This window comes from Lepisma saccharinum, chromosome 28, assembly GCF_977018435.1.
Source record: "Lepisma saccharinum chromosome 28, izLepSacc3.1, whole genome shotgun sequence".
NCBI lineage: Eukaryota > Metazoa > Arthropoda > Insecta > Zygentoma > Lepismatidae > Lepisma > Lepisma saccharinum.
The window spans coordinates 22,313,220-22,334,305 of NC_139256.1; the positions used below are offsets into that span (position 1 = coordinate 22,313,220).

Sequence of the window (21,086 nt, forward strand, 5' to 3'; positions counted from 1 at the left end):
AGAGGAGGTGCTCCATCAGGTTCAAGCTGGTCTCAAAGCAACACTGGAAATGGGTCAAGAGGTCGAATCTCGATTAAATCAAGAAGATGGCATTGAAGAACAGGCTCAGAAACTTATAAAGAGGTATTTTAAAACCTTCACCTTAGGTTACTTTTCATACTTTGCTGGAAAATATGTTATTATAGATCTAGGACCCAACTAGGAACAAAGTTGAAGATTACTGGTGTTAAAACTATGCAACGTCCTCCAGTTGGACACCAGTCGTTCCAAAGTTACTTTTGTCGGGAACATGATACGCTTTTATCACTCATCAGGGCTTGCTGGGTAGAAAAGAAAACACAACATTCTTTTCAAAGTTAAACACAGTTTTATAATCGCTTATATTTCCTAATCACTTACCAATAAAACACTAGAACATTCAATACTAACGTTGGGCAATTCACTCACATATAACGAAAGTCAAATTACATAATTAATTGTTTACTTTCAACTTATCGGCAAGAAGAAAACTCGAAAACCCAAAATCTATACTTCAATTCTCTCCGTTTCCAAGTTCTTATTATTCTTCATCTTCACCTGTTTTTCAAACTCAGTCTGTCGTCAGGTGAGGAACATTCAGGTGGGTTCATTTCCTCGGCTGAGATGAGAAAGTGACGTCAACACGAACAGATTTTGACGTATTTATAAACATATATAAAAGTTTCAACTACAACTGTATCAGTCTAACTATAATTGTCTGTGACAACTTGCACATTATTTGAAGTAACAAACATTTTAAAAATCTTAACTTCTTACAAATATAAAATCTTAAACTCTCAGGTTCGTTACAAACTGAAGCAAAAGTAGCAATAATGTAATTATTTTTGCTATGTTTTTCTATTCATAATTGTATTTAAAACAAGACTTCCCTATGAAAGTCTATTTCATTATCAGTAGGAGTATCACAGAGCATTTGTTCTTTTTTTGTTCTTTTTTTTAAAAAAAAAGGAAAATTTCAAGTTGGATTCATGATCTTGGTACTATCAGAGCAATTCTATCTTTGCTTAGCTGCAAAGGAAAACGAATTTAGATCATATTATTTTAATAATATTTTGCATGAATAGAATTTTCTTTATTCAGGGTGTCTACCAAAATAACAAATACAAAATTCTTGACTTTTTCTTGGCCTTTCTTTCCCTTATTCATAACATTTATTTAATCACTCCTTGCTTAGGTATAGAAAATAGATATTCATTAAAAATCCCTACCATAAGGCCGGTTAAGATGATAACTGAATCTGTATAACTTAACAAGAGATTTAGCTCTGTCCGAAAGGTACAAAGTACAGACTTCAAGTATGGTCTTGGCGGAAGTGATGTCACCTAGTACAGTTCGAAAGCGCCAAGTACAGATGCACGCAAGTGCACAGCTCGCAGTGCAGATGGTTGGTGACTAGGTCACGTGGTTTCCGCACTCGTTGTTCATTTGTTTATAATCAAAGAGGTAGAAAGCCAGCGACACAGCTAGATATATCTACGTTATGGACCAGCAAGTTATTGGGTATAGTTCTTCTAATGTGCGGAAATGTATGTGTACGAACATTTGAAAATGCTATGTGATTTCTATGGTGAAATATAAGTGTTTAAAACGCGAGGAAAACAACGAGTACTCAGTTTTATCTACTGATCGTATTTGGCGCTGCAGTCGAAGTACAGTTCGAAAGACGTGAAATTCCAGTCCACGACTTGGAGACCGCACTCCAAGACCATACTCGGAGAATGCTCGCTTCAAGTACGGTCTTGCACCTTGCACGTAAAAAATAATGCTTCAGACTTCATCCTGGATGGAGGATGGCCACATTACTTTACCTAATATTTTTACAAAGCTTCACGCATACAAGAATGTAATTGTTAAGAAACAAAGTGATCAAATCTTAACCACAACTCAATACAATTTTAGATTTCCAAATATTCAATTTTATCAAATCCCAGTAACAATTTAAATTCACTATACTGTAAAAAATAGCAAAAAAAAAAATGACCACAAGCATAATTTCTTGACTTTTTCTTGACCTAGATGTTGATTTCTTGACTTTCATGATATTCTTGACTGGTAGACAGACACCCTGTTATCTCATAATAATAAGAAAATAACTGCGCTTTGTTGCAGGATGCAGAAGAAATGTTGCTCCCTCTTGGATGAAGTGGATGCATACAGGAACAAAGTTGAACGAAGGGAAACTGCCCTGGACGAGATTAAACGAAGTGTGGGGCTGCAAGTGGAAGACCTCCACAGGAAAATCTTTGCATTGAATGATGCAATAGTGCAATTGAAGGTCAGTAATTTTGACAGTGTATGTCATTTTTGTGTAAGTTGTTAGTAGGGTGCAGATTTATAGATGTCAAACATGAACTTTTTTAATTTCAATTTTCTTCTTCCAATGCAGAATTATACTCTATTAGCATTACAATTTATACATAAAAGTCCGCTAACGATTCACAAACTATTAATGCTATTTTGAACGAAATTCACCTTTGTGGGGAATTGCCAGTTATTCTGGCAACCATTGTGCCAATTTGAACAAATGTCCCAATTGCATGCACAATTGTTCACAAGTGATGGAGAAACAATTACTTTTCTTTCAGTAGTAAAACCAGTTTCTGCAGCAATGCATTTTTCATTAATACACTCCTGGACACACGTATCTCCACAGATAAATCACCGTACTTCCTTTCACATGCACAAGCAAATTATTACTGATTGACTCCTACAAACTTCCAGCTGAGGAATAAAAAGAAAGCACTGGGATGGCGTCGTTTTGTCCAAATATGCATTCCCAGTTGTCCTGTTAGTTTACCCTGATTAAGCAACATTTGAAATTTCCTTGTGACCCTCAAATCTGACGAATACCAGATTTAAGTCTGATAAACAAAGGCTTAACATCTTCAGTAGGCAAAAATTGCAGAATAGACATTTCCAGACACAATTAAGCAAAATATGCACTCCCAGCTGAATTTTTTTCAATTGGTTCCGATAGCCAATATGAGTTTTTAGACACACTATCGGAACCGATTGGTGAATCGGAACCAATTAGTCAATTGTAATGAATTGGTTTCTATTGGAAAGTACTTTATTGTTTTCAATATATTGCTTATGAAATATTACTATCTATACAACTGTAAATGCAATGGAGTAATCATATAAAACAACTAAAATAAATCTCTGGTAAAGCATGTGGAATTTGTAAGAAAATACAATACAATTTTTTTTTCAAATATATGAACGTTTTTAACTTTGTAGCTTCATTGTGTTTAACACACTTATAGAAAATCAAATAACATGCTGCTTCAGTCATAAATTGACATGTTTTTCTTCCTTTAAACATGCAAAAACAGCAAAGAAATTAGGTTAAACAAAGAATCTGACCCACAACACTTGAAAAGGTGATGAACAAACAAAACACAGTCGAGATTGACTTAGTTCATCAAAAGATTGCTAATTTTTCCAATTGCATTACATACACATAAGATTAACCATGGAAATTCCACATTGAAAAAAAAACAAAAACTAACTAATTTATTCCAACTACTAGCTGCATTAAGGTTGTGTTGGTTCTTAACAAATAGTTCGCTTCTTAGGTATTTATTAAGATAAATCTGACTTCAGTAGTATGCATTAGAATTCAGAAGAAATTCAGATCAAGTGTGTTGTTTTCCAAAGAACTTCTAAATTACAAGAAATGTGGCTATGCTTTGAGTCAATAAATGAATTTATAACATACTGATACTACAATATATACAAACTTTTAATTGGATACAATTCACCAATTGGAAATTGTCTTGATTTTCCAATTGGTTTCATTTGAGATTCCGATTGAAACCAATACATTCTGATAGCTGTATTAGGCATCTGATAGACTCCGATTCATTCCAATTGAAACCAATTCAATCCAATTGAAATTTCAATTGGAACCAATAGAAAATTCCAGCTGGGCCTGGCATTTTAAAAATGCATTTTAGGACTAGAAGCAGTGGCGGAGACAGGATTATTCATTTAGGGGTGCTGAGGGGGTGCAGAAAGAAATTTAGGGGGTGCGATTCTGAAAATAAGGAAAACATGTAACACGGATGCAACCTTTCAAAACTGGGGAGGGGGCAAGAATAGTTTACTTTCCCTTGGTAGATAAGGTTTAGCATGGTGCGGGGCAAAAATAGCAAAAAGCGGGGAGCAACTGCATCCCTAATCGCTGCCACTGATTAACATAAATTACTGACTGAAATTAAAATATACGTGTGAAATATATAACTTTAGATTGACATTCATTTTCCAGGGATGCTGTACTCCCCCCCTCCCATCTGCCCTCCCCCTGGATGTCCATGATGATATTTATTAAGTCTTATACTCCAAGAAAGTGGTCATGCAATGTAAACATTCAGATACACATTGCAGTCTTATTGAACTATGTAGTGAAATACAAAATAAAATCATCCTGCCCTTAGAAATACAATTTGGGAACCTTTTCAATTTAACCAATGGAAGTACAAAATACATAGTACATTATACCTTCTGTGTGCCACAAGACAAAACACGAAGAGCACAGCAACTGTGTCATCTTTAAAATTCCTTCTCCCACACTATCGCCAACAACGAACTTTAAAATTTCTTCGTGAACATTGGGCCTCTTCCTAACAGTTTTTGAAAAGCTTGAAATAGTATGTTTACTAGACATGTTACGTGGAACAAATACATATAACGTATTAACAAGATAACTACCCTTCATGTTACAACTCGCATTAAATAATTTTCCGAGTACGACCTGGTGATACCTTGAAAGTAGCTGAAATTCATGCTCCAGTGCGAGAAAGAACAAGCAGGTGGAAAATAAACCGTTTATCAACATGCAAAAAACAAAAAAAAATAAGTCACATTAAGCTATAGGCAATTATCAAAAACCATGGACAGACCACTTGAAGAAACAAGAGAAGAAAAAAATCATAACAACAATGCTGAGGATAGAGAAAAAAATGGTCACTGATCTTTATATAGGTTGCCGCCAGTGCAGAAAAGTATGTATATCAGCACCTCTTTCAGTGCTTTCCTGTTGCATGCAATAATAAAGGTCTTACTTCAGTACCTATCATTCGGCACTCAATATGACGACATGACATAATATCACATATTAATGTTAGTGTTTTCAGTTGAACGTAGGGGGTGCTGAAGAAAATTAAGGGGCATGCAAGCACCCCCTTGTGCCCCTCTGGCTCCACCCCACCCTAATAATTCTATATATACATATATATTTCATATTACTGTCGACACGTGGAAAGAGGAAATTGTGCATATTATCTAGATTTATTTATAGATTCTATTTGTAAGAATACATCTGATAATACCTTCATTTTCAGTCTGAAAAGGAAATTGCAGAGGAAGAATGTCGTAGGAAGGATATGAAAATCTCTCAACTGCAGCTGTCAATTCAACACCACACGTCCACATTTCAGTTGAAAGAAGAGTCTTTAACATCAAAGATCCAGGATCTAGAGAATAAACTAAAGGAACAGCCAAAACCAGTTCCTAATGCAGAATATACCAAAGGTGAAAGGAAATCAGAAACAATAATTGTAGAGCTCAAAGCTGCCTTAGAGGAAGAACGATTAAAGAGAATGGTAAGGTTATGTGAGTTTATTCATTTGCTATTAAATCATAACCAGGTGGTGCAGAAAAGGGAAATATTATTTTGTGTAAATTGTGTGGTGGGCAGTATGTGGATGTGCATTGTGTTGCAGAAACAAATGCATTTAGTGATCAAACCAGACCTTTTTTCTTAAGAGCGTTATGCACATCTTTGAGAACGTGGCAGTAAACACTATTGACGGTTACACCACTGGGTGACATGTTATCTGTTGATTGTCTAGAATCAGGTGTTTCACTCGCTGAATGTTCACATGAATGACAGCAGTGGGTTCCAAGCCACCTTCGCCGGGATCGTATTGCACTTATGTATGGCTCTTGCAAACTATTTGCACCATTCAAATGTTTACTAGGTTAAGAATCTCATCATCATACTGTGCTTGCTGTTTCCTGTGAATTTTGCATGGTTCATTCACAAGATACTTCATCACAACATGCTGTTCCATGTTTGCACTCACATGCTTGTCTGCCATTTTGTGTAACAAGTGAGTTGTTCTGCGATTGACATCTCCATGTGTTAATAGTAGACACTTGTATGGGTGTCGCAAGAAATTTTTGCAGGGGGGGTCGGGGAAATGATAAAAGTTGAATAGTAGATAAATAATAAGTATTATTACCATGGTTATAAATGTTAGTATACAATAATAAATATTATAAACTAACAAAAATAAATTTTATTCTAAATAATAATAATAATAATAATAATAATAAATGGAGACTCGATACACCAAACGAGTGAATACCAGCACAACTATTTTCCATTATTTCTTTTGCATTTTATGCAGTTAGTATCTGAATGTATTTTTATATTAACCTTTGCACGTCTCGTTCAAGAAATGGCTTTAAATGTTAGGGGGATTATTATTTTCATAAAGTGTGTTGTGCGACCTCTCACCTACAACTGTAATTATTAGAAGTTTGAAATCTGTGAAACCATTTATTCTTAAATGAAATGGTAGAATATAACAGTGTTCCTGTATTTTTCACTCAGTTTTCGATCCAATACATTTTTGCTTTTATTATTCTGTTCGAATACTAACTAAATGAACTTTATTTCTGTTCTTAACAATAAGAGTAACAAACTTTCGGCTTTCTTGTATCTTTAATGGACATTATCAATTTCCAGGGGGGTCCACCGACCCATTCGACCCCCTCCCGATGCCCATGGACACTTACTTGTCTCTTACAAGTAAAGCCCTTTATATACATCACCTGAGACAGCTCACACCAAAAGCATGAGTGCTACCAATTTGGTTGTGTGGGAGCTTTTTAGACAATTATAGACTAATAAATTAATAAAACACAGCTAAAGTGGTATTCTTTACAAACTCAATCTACTTTGACACATAAAAGTATACGTTGGTACTGCCACCTTCCTCCTTGGTTTTTAGTCTTTCTTTTCTTTATTATATTTATCTTGTTGGCAACCTTACTTCTATGAGCTGAAATTATGATTGTGCTTAAAAGGATTTTCATTTCATGTACAGTCACGAACACTGCCGGGTTGTAACGATTCCATTGAAAGTCAATGTATTCATTACAGCCCGGAAGTGTCCGTGACTGTACAATGGTTGTTCAAGTCAAACTTGAACTTTCAATGTTTCAGAATAATTGAACGCACCCAGTTCGATTCCAGGGAAAAGCCACGAGGCAGGCCTTGGCACTCAAAGTAATTTTGCACCATGGAGATTAGTTTATGTAATGGCCATTCATATTGCTTTTAATATTTGTGATTTTCATTCCTTTCATTAGGAGGCTGAACAATCTCAATTGAAGATACAAGAGAAATTATCAAGTTTAGAAACTGCCTTTTCTACAAAAAATGAAGAAACAAAGATGGAAGCCCAGAGGTTACGTGCAAAAATCCACCGCTTGATGCAGAATGTAGCACTTCAACAGGAGAGCTGCTCAACTATTCAGCAAAGAAAAGTTGAGCTTGATAAACAGATAGCAACAATAACGGTATGTATGTTACAATACACATAAACTGATAAGTAGGGACATGCATATTTCATTTTTGACAGAAACACAAAATAACACTGTAATTTTAATTTTTCATGTTCTTGAAGGTATGAAGTACATTTTCGTAACATGTTTTGCCAAAAAATGATGAGGAATGAACTGCAAAATGCAAAATAAGCTCTTAAACATGAAATTTAAGAGTTTATTTGCACATGTGACGCTTTCTGTAGACTGAATTATCCTGTGAGATATGCAAATCATGGGAAATTGATTAATTCTGTGGTAAATATTTGAGGAGGAACAACTGAACTCTATACATGAGGATAAACTTAATACTCTATTAAGTAAATGTGCCATTAGAAGGAAAATGTTTATTTGTGTTGTATGAAGTGAAGTTTTTAAATCAAATTTGGGGGTTTATTCACCATTTTAACACTGAAATGCCATTGTATTCCAAATTGTGCCCTAGTGATAAATATGTGGCCCTACTAATTAGATATCCACTTTAGATTTGAGAGCATGCACACACTGAAATGTAGTTTACAAGCAGTTTAGTGACCAGACTACAGTTTGCTGCAACCGCTGTTTGTAGAGTTATACTATCCTCTGACATCCTCTGTACAATATTGTATCAAATATTCTAATCTGGTTTACTGGCACCTGGGAAAAAATCTGCTTTCAAGGCACCCCTTCAGGCGACTTTCAGATTAAAGTGAGAAGAAACAAGTGGCAGATGATACTTGAAAATTAACTGTAGAGAAGCAAATGCAAATTATCAAAGTAACCCGATAGGCTGCACATGGACTCTGACTGGATTGTTTTCTCAATAGCGTGCATTGTGCCACCTTGGTCTGTTGGTCGTGCATGTGTCGTGAACAGACTGGAAAGGAGCATGTCACGTGTAGATGACTTTTGTGTGAAAATCCCATACTGCATGTCGCCTCAGTCTGAAAGATTCCTTATTTTTCCATTAGTTGTGAAATCCGATTAGATAACATTTCTGCCAGATACAACTTTGCTGTAGTTGACATATATTTTGTATAATTGCCATATGTATCCTATTAACTTTCCCCATTGCAAAAACTACATTTTTTTAAAATTTTGAAGCTCACTTTATGCACAGAAACTAATGGAGCAAAATTGTAGGTTTCTCCATTAAAAGTCAATGTTGTGCCTTCTCCTTAACAACATAAATATACGAGGATTGTAAGAAAATTAGTGACGACATAGGTAGTAACGATATTGAACTCGCATGCAAAATTCAATTACACTCTTTCAATTTAATCGCTGGCGAAGTCCTGGACGTTTTGCCAAATGTGTGGGAGCTGTTGGTTGCCATGTCAGTGAGGTGGTTGCTGTTGATCACTATGATGGAGCACCCTGCTGCTTGAAGAACTGATGGAATTCTGAAAGGTTCTTTCAACCGTGGGAACAAACCAAAATCACAAGAAGTCATGTCGGGGGAATGCAGAGGATATTCAAAGACCTCCCAATGACACCTGCATAACAAGATGTTCACTGCTTCTATCACATAACAAAGTGCATTTTCTTAGAAGATGCATGCTGGATTTCCTGCAGAAAATGTGGACATTTACGATGCATAGCCAAGTGCTCGAGAAAATGGTCATATATAGTAAGCTATGTTAAAGTTTCACCTCGGGTGCGTTCCAAAAGTCTTAACTAAATGAACGCATTCAATGAAAATAACTGGGCTCTTGAATCTGGTGAAACCAGTTATTTTACAGACTTATGGGACATTCTAGGCGAAAGTGCAGGCGCAGCGTTTTGTTTAGAGAAAGTTTCCACATGGCGTCAGCAGAAGGAATGTCCTTATGGCAAAAATATACTCTACTGTGGACACTGTTACTCTTTTTAATCACATTCTAAGAACTGTCAAGGCATACTCATCTTGTGCATGTTGCTTCATATCGGTCTCTGTTAAAATTATAATACATTTTCCAAACTAGTGCAGTTTGAATTCATCAGCACGCGCTTTGTCTGCAATAAGCAGACGATTCGCATGGAACAAACCAGCCTCCTGGCCTGTGGGTTTGGTGAATCTCGTTCTTGCATGAAATGCACGGAATGCGACTTTTGGGACAGCATAATGAAACTCATGAAACGCACAGAAGCACTTATGGGACAGCCAGTTACCATAACTCGTTTAACGCATTAACTTTCGGAACGGGCCCCTTGGGGTACATGACAAATGATGATACCCCATCATTCTATGCCACTATCAACATGACCTTCACCCTACTGCGTTCATGTCAAATTTTCTTCAGACTGTGATCTTTGGTGGCTTTACTTTGAGCTCATACACCCATGCTGAGGTCTCATCAATGGCCAAAATAAGCTACTTCATTGAGGCATCTGTCCAGATGGATTAGGGACACCAGAAGTCTATAGAAAGAAGGTCCAACCCTATCTCAATCTGGGCATCAGGAATAGATGGATGGCCAACTTGTGTGAGGTAAATCGACTGACACATTCCAGTTCCCGTGAAATGCCCTTACCCATCATGCAACCATTCAATTTGGTAATGTTTCACTGCCACAGGCTTCACATTAACACTAGAACTGTGGCTGGGTCAATTTTGACCCAACTGCTATTTCTTAATTTTCCCCACTTCTTTGTGTTTGAACGTGGGGTGCTATAATTCCTTGACTTTTCATCAATAAAAGTCAATAAGAAACAAGTAATTTCACTTTTCGGGGTCAACACACCCCACCCCTGAAAAAAAAATCCAGATTTAGCTAGAACTGTGGTTGGGTCACTAAAACCCACTACTCCCATTTCGTGATTATCAATCGAGGGATGGAAATAGCGGCATATAAAAATAATCTCTTATGTATATTACATGTTTTATTTGAAATTTAACAAACACAGAGTACTTTCATATGAAATATGAAGGACAACATAGAGTATTGTGTAGTTTTACAGGGTGATGTCACACAATGAACACACATAATAGTTTTTGGCTGTGCACTTTTGCAAATGATTTTCTTACAAGCATGACACTTCACAAATGATTTGTTTCCTGTTCAGTTTTTCTTTACTTGACACCGTGTGCGCTTTTCTTGTCTCACTGGAATCTCATCAGGGATAGTATTGCGGACGTTTGCCATCTTCGTTGCTGCATATTTCTCAGCAAGCTCCTCCCCTAGTTGTAGAAGGAAGTCTCTTCGATTCAATTTCTGCTTATTTAATGCATTGTACACAACCCATGCATTTATTCCTGCCGAATCCATCAAGTTATAGAATGTGTGAACAGGCCAGCGTCTCGATGGTGCTTTCACGGAGTATTTGTGGGCCATCTGATCCACCACATCAACTCCATATTTGGAGTTATTATAAAATATTACTGTGTCCGGTTTCTTTTTTTTACCAGTGTCAATTTGAACGTCAGGGTGCATAGTGCTGAGAATGAGAACATTTTTGTTTGTCTTTCCCTGACGTATCATTCTTCTTCAGCACCACTGTACTGTATAAATTATCTTTTACATTCTTAACACAAACTGATATTTCCCTACGAGCTCTGTTCACGGTACCAATAAGACTTGTGGCATTTGCAAAGTTTCAGAGAGAGACAAGGAGGTGAAGAAGTTGTCCCAGGTTGCATTTCTTCCCTTCTTCAAATAAGGTTCCATCAACCTCTTTACAACAAAATCACCAAGACACTCATAATTTGGTCTAGTATCATCTTTTACTAGGTACGGGAAAGCGTTTACTATATACTTCGATTCTTTGTCTACGGATATCCAATATTTCTGCCCATACTTATCTGGTTTGGATGCCATGAACTGCGTAAATCTGCAGCGGCATTTAGAAGGAAAGAGCTGCTCATCAATGGTTATATATGCTCCAGGTATATAGCTAAATTGTGCATTTGCAATGAACTCATATTTCTGAAACCAACGCAAATTTGTCTTCTTTCAGTCTTTCCGACCTTGTGGATCTAATATCAAATCTCAAGAAACGCATTGTTTCCCTGAATCTGTCACGAGACACTGTCACCTTTACAAAAGGATTGCCCCACTTTGCTGACCACAATGAGTCCAGTTCTAAGCCTCTAGCTCTTATGGCACAGTATAGCTAAAAAAGCTTCCAACTCCTCAATGTTCAATGACCAATCTTCTGATTCCAGTACACGACGTACCTCTGTCACGGTGCAGTTCACAATATGTTTCAAAATCTTGTCAGTAATGATTAGTTGCCAAGCACTGATGCAAGTCTCATTCATGTTACGTTTTGCATGAGGAGTAGGTCCAACACGATCTCTGAACATATTCTGAATTCCATGTCTACCAGCAGAAGCATCATTAATTACACCTACTTTCCATGTCGTGCAATCTGGAGATACAATTTCTGCACCCGCAATAAGCTGATTGAGGTTCTCAACTTCCTTCGTTTCTCTGGTTACTTATTCGCTCTGTGGGCAGCGGTACCAACTTAAGCAATTTCTTGACAGTTGGCGGTGGCATATACTCTTCTGGTGAGTCAACTGAACAGAGCCCCTGGTCACGCCCAATTCAACGGTCCAGAGGTGCACCTGACCTTGAATGACCTGATCAGAGAAAAGACAAATGTGAAATACGGAATTAGAAAGTGTAATTAGTTATTTTTACAGCAAATGAAAACATACAAGACCAAATAAACACAGTGTAGATAACCTATACATGTGTCTCAGACATAAAAATACACTGAGGCATGTGCAGTATTTTTCTAATGTGAGGTGCACGCAAATATAAATCACCTACTAAAACATTGAAGTTGTTTGAATGTGTATATACCGATGTGTGGACGTGTCTTTACGTATTGTTACCTTATTTGTCTTTTCATTGTTTCGTTTTATGTTTTTGATGTCCTGATGCAAATTGTATTTATTTCTGTATTCAGAAGTTTCAAATAAATAAATAAATCATAATGATGACAACTTGGTGAAAATATTTTACTGTAAAAACTGAGTTCTAAGTTCTCTCTGTAGGGTATACAAGTGTTAACTCTTTCGGTATTTTATGTACAAAGAGTGTATTGTTGAAAATAGTGCTGATAGAAAAAGAAAATAGCAATAGAAAGCATAGGGTTATTTGCCAATAATTGAATAAGTTTGGGAAATGTTGATATATCTGCACAATCGGACAATAACTGGAAAAAAGGAGCACTTTCAGATAATTACAATGCAAAGGAAACAATATGAAAAAATTATGAAATAAAAAAAATCAAGTACTTACCTGTTCTGTCTAGATTTCCTAGAACTTCAACTGGCGTAGTATCGTCTTTGGATGACAAGTCAGATGGTAAGAGATGAGATTCTTTGTCAGAGGGAAATTCTAAGGCCTCCCCTTCAGATTCTTCTTCTGCAATCTCGTTTTAAGTGTCAAGAATATCAAGTACAGTAGCAAGTCGTTGACGCTGGGCCATTGTCAAGTATTCACACGCTATTTACACAATTCTGTATGACAAAACAACCTACTGCACCAAACAAAATGCAAGCAGCATTCCGATAGCGTGATTATTAAGATATGACTAAGAGCTGTTGCAGAACTCGGCTCACCCACCTGTACTGCAGGCAAGGAGATGTTGCCAGATTGTGCACAAAACATATTTGAAATGTCTGGAGAAACAACAGTAAACTAATCCGATGCTGCATGAAGAAAATATGCTAACACACTATTTTCAATGGTGGGTCAAATATGACCCATCCGCAGTTCCAGGGGCTAGCTGAATCGCCACGGTTCTAGTGTTAAGCCTCAATGACATTCCCATGCCTTTTTACCATAGACCACCTGGATATTGATCCATGATCACTGTTCTACCTTTGTAAACATGTTTTAGGGCAGTCCACGACACACTGTTCACTTCAATCATGATACACACAACAGCACTCACTGCACTGACAACTTTTGGCACTCAATGCATCAGCATGGACTTCAAATGACACATCTCATGGCCTCATAGTGAATAAGTGGTGTTATCACTTCTACCCAACATTGTTGCAACTTTTAATTTTGTAACCCATTTACATTAAGGTAATTGTTTTCCAAGTTTTCAGTGAGAGACAAATAGTACATGTTCTTCATGGTAATTAAAACTGTTGCTTGTTCAGTTTGTTTTATTGTTTGTAGTTCCTAGTTTTTAACAAGCTCTTTCACACTAATCAGAGTAGTTAAATTTACTATGTTCATGTACCAACATGACTTTCCCTCATTACAGTTAACTTTGGCAGAGGAACAAGCCAACCAGGAAATTCTTCGTCAAGAGAATAGGAATTTAGAGAGAAAAATCCTGAGCCTGACCCGTGACATTTCAAGGTTCAAAACTAGATTGGTGGCATCACAGAAGAAGTATCGGAAACTTCTACTAGACAACAACAGCAACAAGAAGCTGATAAGAGACAGGTCATCTCAAATTAAGAACTTGAAAGAGTCAATAGTTAAACTAAGGAATCTGTCCCACTCCATAAAGGAAAGCTATGAGGTAATTTCAAGTTAAATCCAATGTAGTGGAACCCCGATTTTACATTTTCCCGCATTTTACATTTTTTCAAGTTGGTCCCCTGTAAAACATAAAATCGAGTTTCCACTGTATATAAACAGTAATATTTTTAAGTATTGTTTCGCTCTGATAATTATTTTTACTTTTTGGATGTTTGTTATGTAGTTTCAACAATATAAACAGTTACAGTACATTCATTGCGACCCATGAACTCATGGGGAAAGATGAGGCATCTAAACAAATTACTTTCATAATAAGTAGATTTCCTTTACATTTGTCTTATTGAATCAACTTCTCAGTGCATTTTGTATACTTTACATGCAGAATTGTTTTGTTTTTGTGTTACTTTTAACATGACAAACCATACATCGGTATAACATAGGCCTAACTTGATGGGGGCACTTGCCCTCCAAAAATTTTCAGGTTTGTTAAAATTTACAAGTTAAGGATACTTTTGTTTACATCCTAAGACCTGAGGAGCTAGGTAATAAATAATAACTTGCAAATGTAACAGTTATTTAGTAAATAATCCTGGACACTAATTTTATGGGATGATAAACTTTTCGACTCTGCCCCTGAAGTTAAGTCCCAAGTTACGCCCATGGCTATATATGCACACACAAATGCATACAGAAGTAATGGGTTGGTTGGACTTAACATCAGCTCAAGAAGAGTATAAAAAGGTAAAGGTAAATGTGCCATGCCATGAAGACATATGCGGTGACGTGGAGGTAGAGCTCTACATATTCTTGATCTTGGCGATAGTTGGGATGATGTGATCAGCATCATGCCCGGCCACCTTTGTCCCCCAGGTACCCATTAATACGAGGCTGGGTGGGCCTCAGAGCCATGCAGAAGCCGCGAATTGACTGGAAAATTTCCTGGTTCAGGTCACCTGCCCCAGGATTCAAACCTGGGTCTTCTGCATGGTAGCCAGATGCTCTACATACTGAGCTACCCTGGTTCTAAGAAAAGTATAATAGTTATAATTTGTTAATGAATTCTAACTATAGTTTAAATGTCATCTTGAATGTCATAAATTAGCTTAGACACTCTGAAAACTATGGATTCGACACTAATACCTATAGGTCATTTTTGAAATTTTATTTTTCACCCCCTCTCACCTCCCCATGCTGAGGTGTTGGAGTTGAACACCATTTGGAGTGTCACTATTCATCTTAGTGACCCAAAAAACTATGGATTCCACACTAATATCAGTCGTTTTTCATTATTATTACATGTCACCCCTTCCCACCCCCACCTCTAGGGTTCCCACGGGTGTCTTACCCCCACAGTATTTATTTCCAGATTGTAAGCCATATGTGTGTCGTATGTGTACCAAGTTTGGTTGAAATTGCTCCAGTCGTTTGAGAGTTATGCTGGAACAAACATATATACACACATACATCCATTTATATATATATAGAAGCTTAATAAGGACTGTTAATTATAAACAGTAACTCTTCTTTAAACAATCTGCATGTCAATATTCGCTTGATGTATATTAATTGTATTAGCCTTAACAATATTAATTTTAGTATTTAACTTTGTCACTCCATTAAATTAGGCACACACAGGAGATGTACTATGTAGATTTTCAGCGAAAAATGCAGGCTCGACCAGGATTCGAACCCGGGTCTCTGGCAATCCGTGCCATTGCTCTACCGCTGAGCTACCGAGCCGGCCTGGCTTCCCCCGCATTTTCGCTGGCGCTGTTTTGGATTGATATCTCTATGCTGGGAGGAACCAGGCAACGTCGACATCTATAGTGTTTCAAAGGCAACAGATCCCGTTGCAGTAGCACTTGCAGAGACGATTTCACACAGGTAAAACAGCGCCAGCGAAAATGCGGGGGAAGCCAGGCCAGCTCGGTAGCTCAGCGGTAGAGCAATGGCATGGATTGCCAGAGACCCGGGTTCGAGTCCTGGTCGAGCCTGCATTTTTCGCTGAAAATCTACATATAACTTTGTCACAGTCAAGCATTTATTTTTAAAACACCTACTTGATACTAAAATAAATTTCAAAACCTTTCGTATAGTGTGTTGACTAACTTTGAGATGCTGTTTATTTGATTATATAATTAATACATAATATTTACTAAATCAAGGGTGAGGGTTTGGACCTGATAAACCATATATTATGTAAGCTAGCCCAGTGACCCAGCATGTTGAGTAGCTGACTCATATAATCTCATCACTGAATATTCCAGGTTTAAGTACCAGACTTGGAATAGATGTTCCTTTATCAATTTCATTTAATAATTATTCATCACATTGTCATCTTGTAATCAAGGGGTTCCAGGTCCGATACCCAGTGGAGGGTCATAGTGGTTCGGATCACACTTTAAACTCTAGGTCCAGTCCCAATTAATCAATCTGTGCATAAAATGGACTTAAAATAACAAAACTCAAACTATAATTTGATTAATAAATAATAATTATTCATCATTATTATAGCAATTTGCCTAAAAATACAGTAAAACAGTGCAAGATAAAAATAACCATGCATACAAATACAGGGTGTATCAGAAATCCCTTACCACACCTTGTAAAATCCGCAGTGATGTTTTTTTCATGGAATTTGATATGGGCGATACAAAATAGGTCTAGGGGAACATCTTTTGAAGTATGTCATGGGGACAGCCTCCATCTTGGTTCCGTCATCTTGAATTCAACTTTTTTATTTAAAATGATAGGTGGGTTATGTGATACCATAGGCTAGAATTTCGTCAGGATGTCAAATCTGAAATCAGATTTCATGTAACTTCATTTGGTGAAAAGTTATTGGCAACTGAAAGTGATGTTTACCTGTTACAGAATGTGTTCCACATGTTGTCCGTGCTGGACAATGCACATGTGCAGATGCTTCTCCCAATGTCTGTGGACACCGAGCAATGTATCTTGTGAAATTTGCTCAAAGGCAGCCATGATACATTGTTCCAGATGATGATGATCATGAATTTTCACACCATACACCATAGCCTTAATGTGTCCCCAAAGATAGAAGTCCATTGGAATTAGGTCTGGTGATTGGGCAAGCCATTCAACTGGCCCATGTTGACCAATCTATGCCCCAGGAAATTGTTCATCCAGGTACTGATGCAACCTGTTAAAAAAACCTGAAAAATGTACCCTCTTCCTACATCAGAGCTGGCAGTATCTGTTCCTGTTGCATCCCCAGGTATCATTCCGAATTTAAATTTCCATGTTCCCCATATGCCTGCCCATACCATAATTTTGCCTGCATCGGTCATTTTGGAGGAATCTGTCCATGCGGGGTTGTCATGTTTTGCCTATTCATCACCCCATTTACGTAGAAGTTCGCTTCATGGGAATAGAGTATCTGCATAGCGATGTTTGGATTTAGCCGTAATCGCACAATAGACCACTCGCAAAACTGCACGTGGCGATCTGGATCGTCCTCTGAGAGGTGTTGCTGCATTTGCACCTTATACGGATGCCACTTGTGCCTTTGTAGAACCCTGTACACTGAACTGTGACTCATAGCACATTGCATTGCTATACAACGTGTGCTTCGCTGCAGTGGCGTCAAGAAGGAAGCCAGCACTGTCGTAGCTGTTGTTTCATCTGTGACTGTCTGCGGTCTGTCCAAGACCGTGCCCTCTCCTCGAATTTGGTTAATAACTGTGCCACTGGATGACGCAGGTTGAAATCGGCAGCCACAGCACCGGCACTTCTCCCACCTCACAGTTTGACGATCTGGATGCGTTTCTCAGTTGTTAACAGCATGGTTCAGCACCTGCAACAAACAGGTAAACATCATTTTCAGTTGCCAATAACTTTTCACCAAATGAAGTTACATGAAATCTGATTTCAGATTTGACATCCTGACGAAATTCTAGCCTATGGTCATGTATCACATGACCCACCTATCATTTTAAATAAAAAAGTTGAATTCAAGATGGCGGCCATCCCTGTGACATACTTCCTAGGCCTATTTTGTATCGCCCATATCAAATTCCATGAAAATACATCACTGCAGTGGTGGTAAGGGACTTCTGATACACCCTGTACAATATAATATTCCAGATTTTTTCTTATAATATGATAGGGAGCTAGCCATGCTACATGGCAGAATGGTCAGCTTAATACTCTACAAAGCGAGAGGTCACAGGTTCAAACCCTGAGCAAGGAATGGATACATCATTGTGCTTGTACAACCATCATTCATCTCATCCTCATGTAAAGGTAGAAAAGTGACAAATAATAACCAATGTAAGGAAAGATATGGAGCTAAATATAGCTTTTCTCTTCTTCTTAGCTCATGTTGAAAGAGATTGGAAAAGAAGTACACTCGGCAGTAGAAGCCATGGCATTATACAAAGGCACTTCCTTGGAGAAAAGTCCATGGAGCACACTACCCACAAGCGAATTTGGACAGTGGTTCATTGACCTGCAGAGCAAAGCTTCCTGGCTTCATCGTCAAATTCGTGAACTAGAGAAAGCACCAACAGATCAACCAATGATGAAGCATGAAGATAACAACAAAAGGAAAAGAGTTGCACAAGGAACCAAGTCGAAACATCAGGGCCGAATATCTTTTCAGGATTGCACAGATGGGTCACTGCTGCTTGAAGATGCAACCAAAGCACAAGAAAGATATTTGAGGTAAGTAGACTTTCTGAAATTGGACACTGGCATTTTCAGTACCATTTGTACTGTGGATAGGGGACTCCTAGGGCATAACAAATTTGACTCGTGTAAAAATTAACCTGGTATAATATAGGCAAATTCAGATAGACTCTTACTAGGTTTCATCTATAGTCCCTCCCAAAATAAGCTTCTTGATAACCACATAACTGCTTTGATTTTGAACTGTGAACAAGTTGATTTGCTATTTTCATCTTCTGACACATTTTCACTTGAATTGTTATGGTTATAGAAGAATATTATATAGCAGTTTTCAATTATTATTGTTTACTTAAAGAAAGTGACATAATTTACACTAACAGTAAACAGAGGCAACAGTGCCTCTTTTTTTTTTCTTCTTAAAATTCCAAATTCTTAAAATTTTTACATTTTTATGTTGTCAGAGGAGAGGTAGTTGAAAGTAATATGTGATTTTTGCTTTATTTATTTTTGAAAATACTATGGTAGATTCAGCATACTTTTTGATGAGACACTTGATGAGACAGGTACAGAAAATTCTCTCTGTGCACAGTTTTTTTAACCTGCAGAATGTGGTGATCTGTCTGTCAGAGTTAATCTGTTAATCTGGATATGGAAGTTTTGTCTTTGTCTTGCATTATGTTCATGAATTTCTTAGTTTCTAAATTGTGTTTTGTCATTAAGTACATAGAAAATAGATTTATAAACATACAGAGAGTATAGTCATAATTTTTTTTTCGCGAAAAGCAATTCTGCATGTCGATCTGGATGGTACTTTGCATAGAAGCCGAACAGCTCTTTTCTGAAGTGTGAACACTCTTTTTGTATGTACGTGAGCTGCTCCTCCCCAAGCTGTAATACAGTAATCTAAGTGAGCATAAATAAGACCATAATGAAGATTCATATTGATTTCCTTGATATTATATTGTGAAAGGATTTTCAATAGATAAAGATTTTTGGTGAGTCTATCACAGATATAATCAGTATGACATGCCCAATTTAATTTATCATCAATGATCAACCTAGAAATTTTACATGCTTAGCATAGTCTAGTTCATTTTCATCTACGTAAACCGTCGCTATCAAAGTTCTTCTTGTTGCCAGGGTTAAAAATCATGAAATTTGTTTTTTGATGGTTTACATTTAGGCTATTAGTGTTTAAGTACTGGGTTATTTGATTAATTGAGATGTAAGTTTGGATTTCTAATTGTTCTTTTGTTTTGCCCTACATATTATATTAGTGTCATCTGCATAGGTGATAGTTTGGTTCACGTTGTTCTTCGGAATGTCATTGATGTAAAGGATGAATAATAATGGACCAAGTATAGATCATTGAGGGACACCTATCTTTGACGATGTAGACACGTTGGACAGTCCATGTTGATACACCAACGAATCGGGCAACTTCATTCACTGTGTGCCCATTGGTACACCCAAGCACAATCGCCCCCTTTTGCCAGTCTGTCACATCCTTGCTTCGACCCATCTTGACGTGCTGTTTACTTACAACTGGCTGGCACACTCACACCACACCACTGCCAGGGTCATATGTCTGTGGTGAAGGTACATGTGGCACCCGTGCAATGCTATCTATTTAGACATAAAGAGACCACTGTGCGTTCATGAGGGGTGACTAATTTTTTATCCGGGGAGCTTATTATAGAGGGGGTGGGGAAGAAAAGCCATTGGCCTTGGGGGATGGGCACCCATGGCTGGACCTCCCCTTCCAAATTATCTTTCTGGATACATCCCTGACCTCAAGACCTTGACAGCATGTAGCCAGCATCCCAAGTGAAAGGTATGGAGAAGGGTCCACTGTGGTTGGAGGGGTACATCTGAGAGATGGTCCACAGGAGTTAAGGGTTAAGGTAACAATCAACAAATAACAAGTAGTTCTCAAAAAGATGGTTACATTTTTCAATGCAAGCTCACTATGCACTTAATCGTAATGACACTTTCTATAACATTAGCCTAAATTCAGAACATCAGGACAACAGTGACATCTTGACAAGTTATCTGAAAGTAACATTTGAAATATTGATGATATGAGGTATAAAGATTGTCTCCAAGAAAAACTGATTCAGTTTCAAAACTTGTTAATTCACTGAACTCTTAATTGATCTTGATAATATCGTATAACCTTTGTCAGAAATGTTCCAGGACTGGTGTAAGAAATAATATATATTGAACTCGCCAACTAATGGTCCTCAGACCTGTAAAAGTATGCAGTTCACTCCAGTATCTATACATAGCTACCAGGGTTTCTGGAGGTCTCGGAAGAAAGTAGAGAAAGCCTCTTGTGGGATGCTTCCCGGCATATATCAGAGC

General features: G+C 37.5%; 1 protein-coding gene across 1 annotated transcript in view; it reads left to right on the plus strand.

Moving 5' to 3' along the window:
* LOC145980986 (uncharacterized) overlaps positions 1-21,086 on the plus strand; it is a 42,601-nt gene continuing 21,515 nt past the window's right edge. The window contains exons 1-6 of the mRNA XM_083114077.1: positions 1-123; positions 2,149-2,314; positions 5,385-5,645; positions 7,423-7,632; positions 13,849-14,112; positions 18,412-18,758. Coding sequence (XP_082970203.1) covers positions 50-123; positions 2,149-2,314; positions 5,385-5,645; positions 7,423-7,632; positions 13,849-14,112; positions 18,412-18,758 — 1,322 coding nt within the window. The 5' untranslated portion in view covers positions 1-49. The remainder of the gene's footprint in view (positions 124-2,148; positions 2,315-5,384; positions 5,646-7,422; positions 7,633-13,848; positions 14,113-18,411; positions 18,759-21,086) is intronic.